Source organism: Pinus tabuliformis, chromosome 7, assembly GCF_031772625.1.
Source record: "Pinus tabuliformis cultivar Carrire ecotype Pingquan chromosome 7, CPIR1, whole genome shotgun sequence".
NCBI classification, from domain to species: domain Eukaryota; kingdom Viridiplantae; phylum Streptophyta; class Pinopsida; order Pinales; family Pinaceae; genus Pinus; species Pinus tabuliformis.
Window position 1 is genome coordinate 814,024,535 of NC_142293.1, and position 17,158 is coordinate 814,041,692.

General features: G+C 36.1%; 1 protein-coding gene and 1 pseudogene across 2 annotated transcripts; one reads left to right on the forward strand and one right to left on the reverse strand.

The window, feature by feature from the left end:
• Positions 1 to 4,511: 4,511 nt before the first annotated feature.
• LOC149250077 (cold-regulated 413 inner membrane protein 2, chloroplastic-like) lies at positions 4,512 to 11,746 on the forward strand. 2 transcript variants are annotated; one of them, XM_089458908.1, is made up of 6 exons: positions 4,512 to 4,988; positions 5,079 to 5,152; positions 10,612 to 10,707; positions 10,813 to 10,877; positions 10,999 to 11,068; positions 11,153 to 11,745. In XM_089458908.1, coding segments are annotated over exons 2-6 (414 nt in total). In that variant the 5' UTR covers positions 4,512 to 4,988; positions 5,079 to 5,150; the 3' UTR covers positions 11,334 to 11,745. The 2 variants fall into 2 exon arrangements, with proteins under 2 accessions (XP_089315034.1, XP_089315033.1); XM_089458907.1 differs by lacking the exons at positions 4,512 to 4,988; positions 5,079 to 5,152 and having other exon boundaries at positions 9,844 to 10,707; positions 11,153 to 11,746.
• A 1,135-nt stretch (positions 11,747 to 12,881) lies between these two features.
• LOC149250078 (putative pentatricopeptide repeat-containing protein At3g13770, mitochondrial pseudogene) lies at positions 12,882 to 15,449 on the reverse strand (annotated as a pseudogene).
• Positions 15,450 to 17,158: the final 1,709 nt, after the last annotated feature.

The following is a 17,158-nucleotide window of genomic DNA, read 5'->3' on the forward strand; positions in this document are numbered from 1 at the left end:
CACAATAGAGTAAGACCCAGGACATGGGCAGAGTGTAATGTCCATAGAAAACACCGTGGAGCAGAACCAGGTTCAAGTTCGGAGAACCATCACCAAAACCCACCGAGCAGAACTTAACTGAGCCAACAGGAAGTAAAATGACCCGAAACGCAAAGAGTAGGGTTTAACAAAGGCGGTAGGCGGATAGACCGGGCGAACCGGCAGGTGGCCATCCCCAACCGGGAAGAAGGTTGGTAATAAATATTTGCAGATTGAAAGCAGGTCGAATCTACGGAGATTTGACTTTAACCCATAAAAAATGACAGTTCACCTACTGAGGGCCCGTAGAGTGACCACGTGGTTAAGTTATCCACGTCACCCGTAGGGCTAGGCTATCAATACATATGGGAAAAAGTTTGAAAATAAATAGTTGATTATAGTGCTATGATTATGGCTATACACATGTTAATTAAGTCATATTGCTCATACTCAAGGAAAATATCCTTCCTAGTTGTTGGGTTCTCCCATAAAACTATTATTTTCTCCCATTAGAGAGTTTGATTCCTCTTGCCTACTCAGATCTCTTCTACCACCTCCATCACCATGATCTTAGTAGTGATCACCATTTTGTAATCCAATTAAATTCTCATACATTTGTGCTCCTACCTTATTACTTGCTTCATTTTCTTATCGAAAATAAATAATTCCAAATCTACAACGTCATCAACTAGTGTTGGAACATGGCCACAACCCCAATCAAACTATCATTTTCTCTCATTCAATATTCAATTCCTCTTTCCTACTCAAGTCTCTTCCACCACATCCCCTCCTTCCCTAAGTTGTTTGAATACCCTCCTTTAGGAGAATGTTCCATTTGCTCAATAAAGCTCCTTCTCTTTGTTTTCTCCATTTTATTATATAAGTTTTCCATGCCTCAAATTTTTTATTAAGAGCATCTTAGGATAACTAAGTTGTTTAAAGGAAGCTTCATATGTTGTAATAATTTTCTTTATTCTTTTCTAAAATTTCTCCAACTTAGGCCATAAATTCTTGATCAATATTACGTCCTTAGTGGGGGTTTTCATAAACCTTTGGAAATTTTCTTAATCAACCGCAAAGAGTGATATATTACCTTTCCTCCTCGTGCTAATACAATCCTCCATGTCGTTTCATACTTGTGCTTATGTAAAGAAATTATCTTTTGAGTCCAAAAGAGGGTAAATAGCAATGGTTTTCCATGTTTCTTATGACCTATAACATCATAGAAAGTCTGTCATTTCATGTGTAATCCCCTTGAGGGAATTATGTGATATCTACTTCTATTATATTAGGTCGAAATTCATTTTTTTTTGGGGCTTTTGAAGTGAAAATAGGAACTTCATATGAGAGATTTTTTCTATGGAAGATTACCAATCTTTAACTTTTTCAAACTATAACTAATATTGTTGATAAGCAAGCTTCCATGCTTGGATAGGGTCATGACAAGCCTTGGACTTGTAGATGTTGTACTATCATAAAATTATCTTTGTATAGTGTTTAATTCAGTTTACACCCTAAAAGCATAATCAATGAAATCAGAAGCTTGATATTTGCTAGATTTGTAATAGTTGAACTAATATTCTAGCGATGTGATTTCTCTCTCCTAATCCTATATCTTTTTCTCAATGTCAATAGCCCTATGCACATTAGCTTTATAGAGTGGATAAACTAGTAATAATAATAATAATAGAAAATCAACATTTTTAGGTTCATCACCATGGTCTCATTAATGAGCATATTTTATAGTCCAAGGAAATTCCCATATATTTGTGCCTCTACCTTATTACTTGCTTCATGTGCTTATCAAATATAAGCAATTCCAAATTTACAACTTCAATAACTAGTTTTGGAATAGAACCATCACCACCTACAACCATGCTTGGACCCAAGTTAGCGGCACATATTTGAGTAGTGAAGACTTTTTTGAGTTGTGAAGAGTATCAATGCTACCTATTGAACTCATTGGCATTGGTCTTCTGTGCTAATTATTCTCATTCTTGTCTTATCCTTTCAACTTGAGTATCATCTTTATTTTTCTTTACACTAACCTTATCTTCAAGTTATTTTTTACTAGTTCCTATAAATTTACTTTATTTTTTTAATTTAGCTTCTTGTTTTTCTTAGCTTTTTCTATCTTTTTCCACTTCAATTTCAACTTTCTCTCTTAATTTCAATGTTTTCCTCAAATTTCTTCTTTGTTTTTATTTCTTCTTGGCTTCAACCTCTTCCTTGATTTTCTTTTTATCTTCTACATGGGAACTATGTTTCTTTTAAGCTTCTAGCATTGATGGCAACTTTAACTTAAGTAGGGTAGCCATATAAATCAAATGGTTGGTAAATACCTATAGGCATTAATCCATAATAAGCATCAAAACACTTACTTCATTATACATCTAGAGTTGTTAAAGTAAAAAATCATGAGAATAAACTAAATTATAACTTCTTCTTTATTATTATTATTATTATTAATGATGATGGTAAAAGGAATATTATTATTATTGTTATTATTATTATTATTAATGATGATCATAAACCAGATGTTGGTCTACTTCCAAGATACCCAGGATGAGAGAATATGTCTCCTTTGTGATATTAAGAGAGTCAGAGATGAAAAACATTTTTGTTTGAACCTTACTCACATCGGCTCTCATTTCCAAAACATTTTCCCAGCTACCAACCTCCTCGACTTGTTCAATCAACAAAACTACAATGACCTTGGAACGCTTCTCTCCCTCCTTTTTGATCACATGAATAAAATTTTAAATAATCCCAATTAATTGTTTCTTTCTTAAGGTCCAATAGACCATATCGGTCTTAGTGACATTCTTCATCATCATCATGGCTATTGGCATTTACTAAATATTTAATTCATATGACTACCCTAATTTTTAATTTGTCCGTAACTCTTAAGTTTTATTAGATATTGTAACTTAACAATGTGGAGGGATATTGAAAGAATGCTACCAAAGTTTGAGGAATTTCTCTTTAGGTATGGGAGAAAAGTTTGTGGGGATTTGTTCCATCTTTAACTTTCTCCATTTTCATGTCTTATTCATTGGAGTAACATTCCATGTTTTGTTTTTGCAAAAGATGGTAGAGAGGATATCTCGGGATGGGATATGTTTTTGGTTCATAAACATGACTACCTTGTAAACATTTTCTTCTATGATCAATTTGTGGAGATATGAGTTGTATTTAGGATTAATTATAATGGGGAGGTTTTCAAACAATTTTTTCATACATATGTTGTTGAATTGAGATCCTAAGTTTCTACAGTTTATTATTTAATGAATTTTATCTTCATCATTTTGGTTTTGGTATAATAACTTTTTTTGTTTTACTTTTAAATGTTTTATCATAAAATGAGTATCCTTAATAAATTGTATTTTTTAACAATTTTTTTTACTTATTTATTTTAATCTATCAAATTAAGATTTTTGGTTTATTGTTTTGAAATATATAACTTTGAAATACAAAAAATTAGAAATTACTAATTCCATGAAGCAATTTACTTTAAATCTGAACAAATTTAAATTTACTTCAATAGATCTCAAATTCTTTGAATAAACTAATGTTTAAAATAACTTATAATTCTTAAAAAAAAATTAATAAATATATATTTTTTAATTATGCATAATATATCTCACCAATTTACCATGAATTGAATTTTTAACTTAAACCTTTACCTTTTTCAGATGAGTTTTTTTTTTCCTTCGTTAATCTCCATGCAAACGACTTCGGCAAACATGGTTTTTTTAGAATTTTTTTTATTGGACAATTTTTCTATTTACATATATTTACAATTTTTTACATATATTTTTTCTTATTTGATAAAAAAATATATATGGTTAAAATGTATTTTATCAATCCATATATATATATATATAATTTGACAGTGAAAAATTTTATCATAATTTAATTGTCAAACTAATTACCAGATAATCATCACTAGTTGTTATCTGATATTGACTCATTATTATTATTTAAAAAAAATCATGCCATTTAAAATTACTAATTAATGATCTATGAAAAAATAAAATTTCACTTTTACCATATACCTCTAGATAACTAATATTCCATTAAAAAAAGAAAAAAAGAAAAATTCAGTCTTACTAAATACCTCTAAATCAACCAAATACTCTTAAACTGTTACCCTATTTCTTTTATACATAAGGAAAAAAAGCTCTTAATCAAATTATATATGTAAGTCAAGCTATATAAATCAAATTATATATACACCAAAATGCAAAATATTTGGTTCTCATATGAAAACCGTCGATTCAGCGAACTGGCTGGACGCGGATAAGTAACTCGAACAGACACTGTAAATGTAGGGAAGAAAATTTTAATTATATTAATAGAAGTAGTTATCAGATGTTATGGAGTTGGTACAAAATAAGGTTTTTCTGATGGCGAAAGTTTGAAAAAGACATATCTTTATACACATGTTAGATTCAGTGTTTTTGCAAAGTAGTTTAAGGCCATTAATTGAAAGCAAAACGCCGCGTGGGGCAGGAAGGAAACGCAGCGGTGGTTTGTTTCTCTGTACAAGTAAAATTGAAATGCCAGTTGGATGTTGGAGCCAGCCGGAGATCTTAATGGACTCCATTACTTTCTTCTCCGCATTTAGTTCCATGTAATTACGCCGTAAGACCTTTCCCTCTGAAATAAACTTCCCTAAAATCTACCTGTCATTCCTGTGCGCCGTCAGACGATTATAGTATTGTTAGTCGTTCGATTAAGAGAAGGTAGTTAAATGGTTGCTCACGTCATCGAAACCGTCGCGGGGTTTGGATGCGCTGGGAAGCTGAAGCGAACAAAGTTATTTCACAGAGCAATGATATGAATGAGAACTGTTCTTGCTTGCTTCAGCTATCCTCCACACGATCCACAGAACTTGTTTCTAGGGCTCTGGCCTGGTATCACTGAACATTGTTTCTTCCCCGTTATTTCATCACGGCAGAACTCGGGTAATCTCACCCTGGAAGCTCTTACCTTCTGAGTTATAATGTTTAATTTGAAACCAGGGTTTTACTTGTTTTCATGGGTTGTTTTTGCAGGCCAGCAACAAACCCCAACAAACTCCAAGTGGGGTTGGTGTTATCGGCTATCAAGAACTCCGGAAGTGCACGATGTAAGCAAGTGATAAAAGATCAATAAAAGTGTGATGTTTTTTCGTAGATGTAAACATTTATTTAGCGCACCTTAAATAAACTGAATCTGGAAGTACATACAGTGGACATAACCATGGTGAAAATAAATATGGATGCCGAAGAAGGTATGATATGTTTTGTTTTATTTGTTTCACCTCAACATTTACATTCAAAGATTGAATCCCCCGGTAATGTTAACATACGTATGGTTTCGCTGTCTTGCAATATTAGTAATTTTAGAGGAGGAGATCTATTCGTATGAACCTCCGAGGACTGAAGCAGACAAGGTAGTTGCCACCATATTCGACACCTCTATCGAGTCCAGACAGTCCGTCCTTGATTTGAAATCGAAGAAGAAGCGGGAAGACTTCTGTACAAAACGTTTTGGGGCTGACCATAAACTTGGACGCCCAGTTGCCGTCACGCTTTTCTATATGAACAATGGAGCAAATCGTGTCTCTCACTCACGTTGGCGAGCTCAGCCTAAGGCTGGTCTTACGATTTCCTTTGAAGCTATGCAGGCTTTATTACTGTGAACATGTTTGGTTATTCCTCTTCCCTCACCTTAGCACACTGTCATACACAACCTCCATGAAACTCTCCCTCTATCCTCCATCTCTTTTAGGGATTCAAAATTCAGAGAATAACAGAGGCATTTTCAGTGTCTTCTCAGTCTTCGATGTGAACCCGCATCCAGTTTCTCACAAATGAGAAATGATAGTCTCAGCAACTAATACATTTAGTTTGGGAGAACCCACAACTTTAAGATCAGGTTTCATAATTGGTTGTCCAGATTTCATTCAAGAATAGCATTTTCAGGAAATATGCAGACAAATATTTTCTTGCAATTGGTGTCAGAACTGATAGACTATTACTCTTTGTCTATGTAGGTACGAGTAACCTGTCATCTCAAGCATTAGCTCCATAATATATAATTCTTGATGTATTCTTTGTTGATGAACTATAAGATACATTTTCCAAAAATGAAAGAAAGGCATGCTTAAAATTAACATGCCTAATAGCACTCTACCATCCGTACCGTGACCTTTAAGTGTTCATCCGTACTGTTAATTCTGGTATCGAACAATAGAGTTTTTCATTTGGCTTACAAGTCACATCCCACTGGACTTTGTGCTCTTACTGAAACCCATTAGCAAAACATGATTACAATATTTCAACAGGGTACTCTACAACCCCCATTAATGAAGAAGAATAAATACCAGGATAAATTCTACAAATTAAATTGGAATCTTGACCATGCACCCATCGGGTATATCTCTCTCTTTTATGATTAGTTGGCAGATATTCAGACTAGGCCCTTACCTAAGCAAAGAAGCCCAATTCCAGTGAAATCAAAGAAGCCCAATTCTAGTGAAATCCTCAGAGACCTTATTTAATAGACTTCCTGAGCACTATGCCGCATATTCAAATGGGCTTAAAATTTCTATGAGCAATAACTGCATTAAAAGGGTCACTCCCCATTCTCAGAAACACCGAAGGCCAACCAAATGGAGAATCTGTTTTCACTGGCTTCTTCAAGTCTTTTATTATCTCAGGTTGTGTGAAGCCAGTCACACATTGAAAATACTGCACAACAAGTTGAATCCTATTGTAATCTGTACCATCTCTTCAAGCACTGATTGCCTTCTCATAGAACATCCTATTGTTAAACCTCACAATGCATAGACCATCAGGCCTAAGACTCGTTCATATGACTGGTCTTGAGAAAACACGATCTCAAACCCATCTCCCATATGATCTTTGTCCTCTGGAGACAATAGCTGCCATACCAGGTTCCCTCCTGCTTCTCCGCCCATTCTTGAAGACCTTAGCACACTCTCGTACACAACCTCCATGAAACTCTCCCTGTATCCTCCATCCCTTTTAGGGATTCCAAATTCAAAGAATAACAAAGGCATTTTCAGTGTCTTCTCACAGTCTTCTATGTGAACCCGCGTCCAGTTTTTCACAAACGAGAAATGACAGTCTCGACTACTGTTCTCGGAAATCCTGTGCAGAAAGATACCTTGGTGTTAATTTTGTTAAGGGCAGTCTCATAGCCTTATCATTCACTATATGAAACCCTGTAAAATGCTTGAGTATTGCACCAAGATAAACAATCGAAGATGTTTCATTTCAGTGAAAGATGGGTATGTCACGTTGTGTAATATCATCATTGAATTATGATGGAAAAGAATGAATGTGCATAATCTCAAAAGAGTAAATATACCTTGAATCTTTTCATCTTTATATGAAAATGTTTTCACAGTTTGAACTCATGTTGCCGATCAAATGTTTTTAGAAGAAATTATGTTTGTGTGGGAAACCAAAGAGCAAATATATCTTAACCTTGAATCTTTTAAATGAAAAGAAGTTTGGGAATGAAAATTTCCACAGTTTGAACTGATGTTGTGGATAAAATGCTTCTAAAAGAAATTGTGTTGTGTGTGGAAATTTTCTGAGGACAGTCCGCCCACCATCAGGAACAAACAACGCTATCTTCATAGGTAGAGCATCCCTCAAAACAACAAACATTTCCCACGCCCAACACAGTTTCTTCCAAAAAGATTTGATTGAAAACATGAAAAGAAGTTCTATCCATTGATTCAAAAGAAGTTACACTGCAATTTGTTTTATCCCTTGATTGGGGTTCAGATAGATGAAGCCAACAAACTAGCAGTTAGCAAGAAACCAATCTTGCTTTGGTAGGAGAGTTTAAAGATGCACAGATAGCTTGCAAATGGGGAAAGGATGCTACAGTAAATACAATGCAACACAAGTTAGAATAAGTTTGTTCTCACAATAGGAGAAGACAGAACATATATTAGAACAAAGGATGTAAGATCCTTGCTGCTGGCATTTTGGCACAAGAGATAGTCGAATCTTGCATTTTGTGTAAACTAATGCTAAGCACAAAGATATAAAAGAAGATCGGTAGTAGATAGTGTGGACGTATTTATTTTTGGCTGCCACATGTTTCAACTGTCATTTATTGACTTAAGCTTATTGATTGGCAATATAAATTTTCCCATGTGTAACTCAGCTGCTTGGGATGGATCTAGGCTTGTTTTTATTGGAAGAACGCAAATAGACTCGAGAACTGCATGCCATTTCTTCCCACCATACTCCATGATGGCTCCCGTTCATTCTCCATCTGTGTGATCAAAACAAACTCAAACAGAATACTCCCTCAAGATCACTCCCAGCATAGTAATAATATTCATTCAACTCTATGCCTAGTTAAGTTCTGGAGCATCTTTTCGCCCTTTCAGCTATTGTATTAGTCTTTTAAAAAAATGTATTTATGTCTGGAAGAAATGGGGTAGTCATGCTGTTACATCTCCTCGGTGTTTCACAGGTTTACTCATTTCCAGTTAATGAATAAGATTGCTGATATCTCTCTTTACAGTTCATTCTATAAATAAACAGGGTTATGGGTTTCATTCCTATCGTTTTGAGGAATACTGTTATTTGCATTTGCTCGCTGTGTATCATTTCTACAGCGGAGATTTCCCAGTTTCCCCTTTCTTTGAAATTGGGGTTTCTTCCCCAAGAGGGTCAATCTACCTGAACAGGTTACCCTGGCTAGAGGATAGGTATTTTAATACCTCACTTACCCTCAGACCAGTGTATTGGCACTATGAACATGGTTCATTTACTCCCTTTACTTTAGTTTATCAGTCACAGTGTCTCTGTTGATTATGGGTTGAATAACATTACCATTTCAATCCTATTAGACAGGTATATCTCACAGTATGCTCTATCAATTTGTACAATTTATTTGTCCAAGAATGCATACTCAAATAAGTACTGTGTAATTCTTACATATACCACTTCTTGTCCCAGATACATGTTTAATTCATAGGTACATAATAAAAGCAGTCTTTTCTTACTTAAGTTGTATTCTTTACTTATCTATTGCAGAATTTATTTGTCCAAGAATGCATACTCAAATAAGTACTGTGTAAGTCTTACATATACCACTTGTTGTCCCAGTTACATCTTTAATTCATAGGTACATAACAAAAGCAGTCTTTTCTTACTTAAGCTGCATTCTTTACTTATCTATTGCGCTCTCAGCAACATATCATAAGCAGTATTATTTGGCTTATCTAATGCATTCCCATAACATAAACAAAACTACTTTTTCTTATCTGATGCATTCTCAGAAGCATAACCTAAACGGAATTACTTATTCTTATCTGTTGGATTCTCAGAAGCATATCATAAACATAATTACTTATCTGATGCGTTCACAGTTTTCCAAGGAAGTGAATTTGGGACAGGACCACACCTCCCAACCTATGGAACTGGCAATGGCCATCACGTCCAAGTTCCCCCCGAGCTTCCTCCTTCTGTTCCAGTTGTTGAGAGTAAACTCTCACAGATTACTTCTCAGGGCCCAAAACCGTAGTCCAGCCTGGAAAAGTCAGATTTTCTCTCTGGCAGGGAGGTTTCCACTGGCACCAAGCCAGCTCCAGATAACCTTCCCCAAGGCAGCCCCAGATAACCTTCCCCAAGGCAACATAGTATTCACACTCTGTTTCTCTAGGTGGTCACCTCTCTCCTTACGAACCCCTCCTCATGCCCTTTGAACTCTTTTTGTCTCCAGGACTTCGAAACTGCTCGATAGTGCTAATTCTGCCAAGGATACAGTTTAAAGTTTAGTTATAATGTAGTGGTGTTTGTATTGTCAATGAAGTGGTGTCTCCTACTAACTTAATGGTTGATCGGTTAAGTAAGTATGTTTGCTTTCTCGGTCATATTTCTTTTTGTGCAGAATTTGTGTAAAACAATGATTAGATAAGCCTTTCTTAGAGCATCCTGGATTGGTTTTACAGCTATACAATCCCCTCTCTAAAGATCAGCATAAAACTCTGCCAAGGATAAATTTGTTAATGACAATCTCTCTTAGAGCATCTCGGATTGGTTTTCCAGCTATACAATCCCCCCCCTCTAAAGATCAGCTCAAAACTCTACTAAGGATAACTTTGTTAAGGACAATCTCTCTCAACTTCAAAACTCTGCTAAGGATAACTTTGTTAAGGAAAATCTCTCTCAAGCCTACTGTTGAGACAAGGGGCTCCTTCAGAATGCTAACTAATTTGGGATAGGCAACCTCAATTTACTAGATTTTTCTACTACAGCAATCCGTTGAGCTTTTTAGCTTTTGCTTTCTGATTGTTTCCAATTGTCAATATATTCCTCTCAGAAAATGGAATACCTCAAAGGCTCCCTTGGGGTTCATAGTTTAATTTTTATTTCAGCTTTAGATCTTTATACACAAATGTCTCAAGTTTTATTTGCTTTTGCTTTTGCCTGTTTCCAAAGGTCAGTACTTTAAAAAAGGCATTAGGCTTTTTTGAGTCATAATTCAACTTTTATTTTTGGGACTCAAGTAGTTGTTGAGGCAAAAAATGATTCAATTATGTTGTTGCAGGGTTTTGATGTTATCAAAGCACACATCCATCGACAAATCTTTCCTTGTTCCATTGTTGGCCCTAGAGGCACCTGGAGATGTCATTTCTCAGATCGGGTGACCAGGTTCTTCCCAGTTGCAAAATTAGACAAATTCCAGTGAAGTGAACTGAGAGTTTAAACTTCACCCCACATTTGGATTTGTTTGTCTACATTATTACAGAGGTGATTATGGTTTGTGGACTGCCTTTTTGGTCTTCCTTGTTAGACTATTTTACTACATTCCTGGTGAGTCACAAGAACTTAAATGCCATCCTATTTTACTTGGTCGTTCTTTTCTGCACAGTATATTGAGTTGAATTGCATGACAGAACTGTAGTGTTTGAAAAACTTAATTTGTTGGGAACAGGGGAATTGGAACTGCCATTTTTATTTGTGTTACTGGTGATTATTGCTCCTTATCAAGCCATGAACCTGAGGCAAGTTGTTGTTTTCCTTAACAAATGATTGAATTGGTGTTTGGAAATGTGGATGGTTGTTTATGGGATGTTGTTGATTTGCAGAGGAACCCAAGCTGGAATAGTCATTTCCATAGCGGCTTCTGCATACTTGATCTATCAACACGTCACCAGGACAGGGGGTATTAAAAAGGCTTTTGATCAGGGAGTTGTTGTACCCACCATTGCTGCTGCATGCCTTCTCTGTGTACCGTTTATATTCCCCGTTAAAGGGTATATATTTTAAGTTAACCAGGTGTCAGGCCTAAACAGTGCCATATTTGTAAAGCCATCTTGACTCCCTACTTAAAACTTTCAAATTATCATTGTGGAAAATAGTTTATGTAAGGTGGTGTGTAATAAAGATCTAGTATATAAATAAGTCCAACAAGCTGCATGATTGACTCCTTGGGAGCCTTGTCTTCTTGGCAAATCATGTCAATTTGGATTGCATGAGAGATTGGTTGAGAAAATTAGATCGGCTCTTTCTGGATATGTTTGAACCTCCTCTGTCCTTTGCAAGGGTAGCTGGTTGGCTGACTTGTTGAAAGCACTATTTTTGTCCATGGAGACAAAAACTGTATGGATAATATTTTAAAGAACACAAGGTTTTTTTCAGTGGTCAAACCATGCCTTTTATTCAAAGTTGCAGATACCATACATGCATTGATATTCCTCTGCTTTTAAAAAATAAAGGATCCTCTATATTATGAGTTGGAGGGTTTTAAAATTCAGGTTAAATAACTTATTTCTTTTCCTTTTATGCATGCGAGGCATTATCACACAAGGCTATCCATTATTCACAGTTCTGAAATATTGTGGAGCTCCTGTGCACAATATTTATTTTCAATTTTTTGATATTTTCTATCTGTTTTCTGTTCCCACCAACACGCAACGCTGCATCTCCATCACTCTAGAATAGAAACTTGACATCTGTAATTGCAAAAAAATGATATCAATTGGAAGGCCTAGCTGCAAAGCATTTCTGGGGTCTGTAAAGCAATTTCAACAAAAAACCGTCTAGCAGTGGGAAACATTCTAGGGTACTTGATGTTTTACTAGCTTAAAATTATAATTAAATTAAATTAAAACTTTATTCTGAAATAATATAAAATTAGTATAAACCTGACTTACAATGATGGGGGCTTACATAAACAATGTTGTGCCATTCCAAAGTTGGGATTCCTCAATGTTTGACATTAATCAACATGCCATTTGTTCCCTTCCATTCAAAAGTTCAAGTTGGTTTCCTGATCAAGAAAGATCGATTGCATCCCTCCTTCTAAGCAACTCAATAATGATAAATGACCGAATTAGCACTTCAACATATAAAAAGCAGAATTGTGAAAAAACATATGTTTTGTAATGTTGCTTCTCACCCATGCTTTTGTTCTCTTTAGAAAGTGATGTTCCTAACATTTCTCCAAAGGGAAATTTTTACAATTTGCCAAACTAGTGCAGCTATAAAGACAGTAAAAAATGTTAAAAATGAGTACTATAAAAGAAAGTGTCTTATGTGTCATGCAACAAGATCAGAACCGTCTTGTCAATAATCAAGCTTAACATACTAAACTTTTAATGCATCCATTCATGCTATCAAAGCAATACAAAATATTGTATGAAACTTACCAGAGGTGAGCCTGCTCCACATGAAGAAGCTACGAGACAACTGACATATCCTCAACATGTTTCTCCTTATTTCCACGTGTCACAAGAGGCAACTTCTAGACCAATAGAGGATAACATAGAGAATCATTCAAGCCACTCCCAAATAGTGCTCAAACTTCATCTTGTATTACCAATAATCCTGACAAGAGCACGTTCCATCCTAAAATGGTGAAAACGTATAATGTCCCTTACTACAATTTCACGTCCAAAAATCTTAGAAATAAACTTGACAGCATTGTGACAGTCACTACATACATGAAGGTTCTTTATTATTCGAATAGGGGCCCCAGGAGGTGTGCTCATAAGCCCAAATGCAATGGCGAGCTTCTCACTGTGATGGTAGAGGACATGTTCCTTATGTTCATCCTCCATATCATGGAGGACAAAGTTTGTGTTCGGTACATAACTTGCCTCCTTGATTTTTCCCGGCCAATGTATTCAACATTGTATGAACTTCTTCTATTTGTGGGTGTGTTCTATCTTCTGACATGAATGCATGTACTCTATTCTTGACCTCAATCCAGTGGAACCCTAGCTTCTTTTTTGCGTCTTTGTCCTTCATCATTTTTCTAACCTTGGCTGCGTCATCCCACCTACCAGCTGCAAAATAGATATTTGAAAGCAGCACATATGCAAAAGTATTTTGTGGCTCCAAATCGAAAAGCAATTGTGTGACACACTTTCCTATATCTATATTGCCGTGAACTCTGCAAGCACTGAGCAGTGCCACCCAAATACTGACATCAGGTTCAAATGGCATCTTATTGATGAAATCTTCTGCCTCGTATAGATGACCAACACGACCAAGAAGGTCAATCATGCAGGCATGATGATCCATTCTTGGTGTGATGTTATGTTCATGCGTCATGGAATGAAAGTAGTAATGTCCTCGATCTACTAGACCTGTATGGCTGCAAGCAGAGAGAACACCAAGGAAGGTTATGGCATCTTGCCTAATGCTTGTCAGTAGCATTTGCTCAAAAAGTCTCAAGGTTTCCACCCCATCCCCATGCTGAGCATGACCAACAATCATTGCATTCCATGAGACAACATCACACTCAATCATCTTCTTGAAAACTTTCCGTGCATCTTTTATGCCTCCACATTTGGCATACATAGTAACCAGGGCGTTGACCACAGACATGGGTGACTCAAACCCCATACAAAAAATGTGGGCATGGATGTGTCTTCCATGCTCAAGAACTGCTAAGTTGGCACACACACTAACAATGCTAGCAAAAGTTGTCTCATTTGGCTTCAAACCAGTGTGTTGCATTTGACAAAAGAGTTTTAGAGCCTCTTCACTATGCCCATGCTGCAAATACCTTTCAATCATTGCATTACAGGAGATCACATCTTGTTGAGGCATTTTGTCTAACACTTGACGGGCATATTGTAGGCTGCCAGATTTAGCATACATGTCTACAAGAGCACTTCCAACGAACATATTTGAGTCAAAACCAGTCTGGATAATGTGGCTGTGAAGTTGTTTACCTTCTTCAAAAGCAGGTAAGCTGTAACTTACACTGAGAATGCTTGCATAAGTGAATTGATTCAGTTTCACACCTGTCTGTTTCATTTGGAAACTAAGCTTGAAGGCCTCCTGATAATGGCCATTATGTGCATATCCTGCAATAATTGCATTCCATGAGATTAAGTCTTGTTCCTGAATTTTATCAAGCACACATAGTTCATTTTCTATGGTTTGAGTTTTGGCATACATTGTACCAATACCATTGCACACGGAAACTTGGGACTGGAATCCACTTTTGATAATGTACGCATGGACCTGTATGCCAAACTACAAATCAATGTGAATAACACACGCATTGACGACACTGACAAATGTCAACTCATTTGGCTTCATATCGGTCTGGTGAATTTGATTAAAAAACCTTGTGGCCTCGTCCACTTGCCCATTTTGGGCATATCCTGCAACCATGGCAGTCCAAGAAACAATATTTCGAACTGGCATTAAATAAAACATTTGGCGTGCACCAGCTACTCTCCCACATTTGACATACATATCAACAAGAGCAATCCCAACAAATACATTTGACTCAAATCCAAGCTTAACAACCGGTCCATGAATTTTCCTCCCATATCCTAAATCCACCATGCATGCACTTACAACACTGGCTAAGGTGAACTCATTAGGTTTCATGGCCATCCATTGCATCTGGCCATATAAATCCATGGCTTCAACCTGATCACCACATCGGGCATATGCCACAATCATTGCGTTCCAAGAAACTATGCTACGTTCATGCATTTTTTCAAACAGAGACTGTGCATTTTCCACATACCCACATTTTGCATAACCTGTAAGAACCGTAGTCCATGAACAGGCATCTCGTTTAGGTATTGTGTCAAATGCTTGGCATGCATCCTTAATTCTCCCACACTTCACATACATGTCAATCATACAATTCCACAAATAGATGCTTGGCTCAAAGTCGGTTTTAACCATATGGCCATGAATCGTCTTGCCCTCTGCTAGGGCTCTGCTATTTCCGCACTCCAGCAAGCGACGAATATAAATATTAGGATCCACCTGAACAAACCTGCAATATGTAGAATTCAGAACACCTATATCATGGCTACTTCCTTGTTCTTCTTTGGGATAATCTTTGAGAGCATAACCAAACTCTCTTTGCTTATTTACCCAGTACCTACACTCTAGATGAAACACCATTATATTCAAAATGCTTCTCTGACTATGATGATGGTGTTTGAGCTATTTTAAACAGGTGAAATTTATAGCACACAATGCCATTCATCTAATTCATAGCACTCAGTGCCATTCATCTTATCAGAATTTCACCTATTTAAAACAGCTCGGACACCATCATCATACTCAGAGAAGCATTTTGAATACATTGGTGTTTCATCTAAAGTGTAGGTACTTGGTACAAGTAAAGTTAGCTTCATGTTCTCACCCATAATGATTCCCTGGTTCGTGACCAACATCATGATAGGACAGTATAATATTGTGAAATATTATCCTGGAGCATTCAAGGCATTCAACCCATATTATATATACTATTACTTTAATGAATATCACTAATAAGGATGAGTGATGCTTGGAGGTGTAGTCTTATGTATAACAGGTATTGATTATTCGCATGATGATATGTGTCTCATTTTATCATATAGTATACTTGGAACTATTTTCTAAATTGATAAATCCATACCAATGATTTTCTCAAAGAAAATTCAGAACTTTATCCCAATTATTTATGTTAAAGCTATACAAATAGAAACACTAACATCAGTGCTTTGTTCTGACTGGATCCAGGTGTCGATGCCATGTTTGCAGACTTGGGCCATTTCAACAGGAAATCAATCCAGGTCCAAGCTATATGTCTGACAAGGACATAATTATTAGTATTTCATCATACCTACATGCTTCATCCTCCTTAAGTTTTAGTACCATAATGAGAAATTCGGGTTGTTTGTTGCAGCTTGCTTTCTGTGTGTTGGTTTACCCATCTCTGCTTATCACATATACGAGACAAACGACTTATTTGATAAACAACACAGGGGACATAGGCTCTACATTTTACAAAGCAATACCACAGCCTATGTATTAGTCAATGTTCATTGTTGCCATTTTAGCAGCCATTGTAGCCAGTCAAGCATTGATTACAACAACATTCTCAATCATAAAACAGTCAATGGCTCTTAGCTGCTTCCCCCGAGCTTATTTTCCACCATAGGGATGAAAAATGTTGCCTTATTTCATATCATAATGTACTGATATTCAATATATAATGAAAATTCTAAGCATTTACCATGTTTTAAATATGCATTCATTTTTAAATTTATGGTAGATTATCTATGCTTTTATTTAGCAAACATGTTGCTCATCAATCTAGGGTGGAGACTAATGAGCATGCATGACCTTTGAGTCTATATAGACCATACGTATGAATCATGATTTGAAATCTTGGCATGGTAGAAGAAGATTACCAAAGTTCTGTGATTTTTAGGTTATCATTAGATAGGTAAAAGATGGACAAGATGTTACAATGTGTTTTTAAATTATGTTTTGGAAGAGGTAAAAGTTTTGAGAGCATTTTCAATTTACTTCAGTTTTGATAGTGGATATGTGAGCTGAGCTATATGGAGATAATTAGAGCTATTTAATCCTGCTCATTGTTTGGTGAATTTGAGATTCAAAGTTTGTTTACCAAATGTTTTATAGAAAATTGACAACATTGGCTAGCTTGCTACTTGAATCTGCATCAGCTCTTGAAACGTCAGCACTTATGGATTACCAGCAGAGAATAATAGCATATATATGGTTAGATATTTTATTTTTCTTACTTATATTGTTACTGGTCTTGATGGTGTTGTTTTGGTTGTGGCGAATTTTAAGAAGAATTGATCACGCTCCTTTGG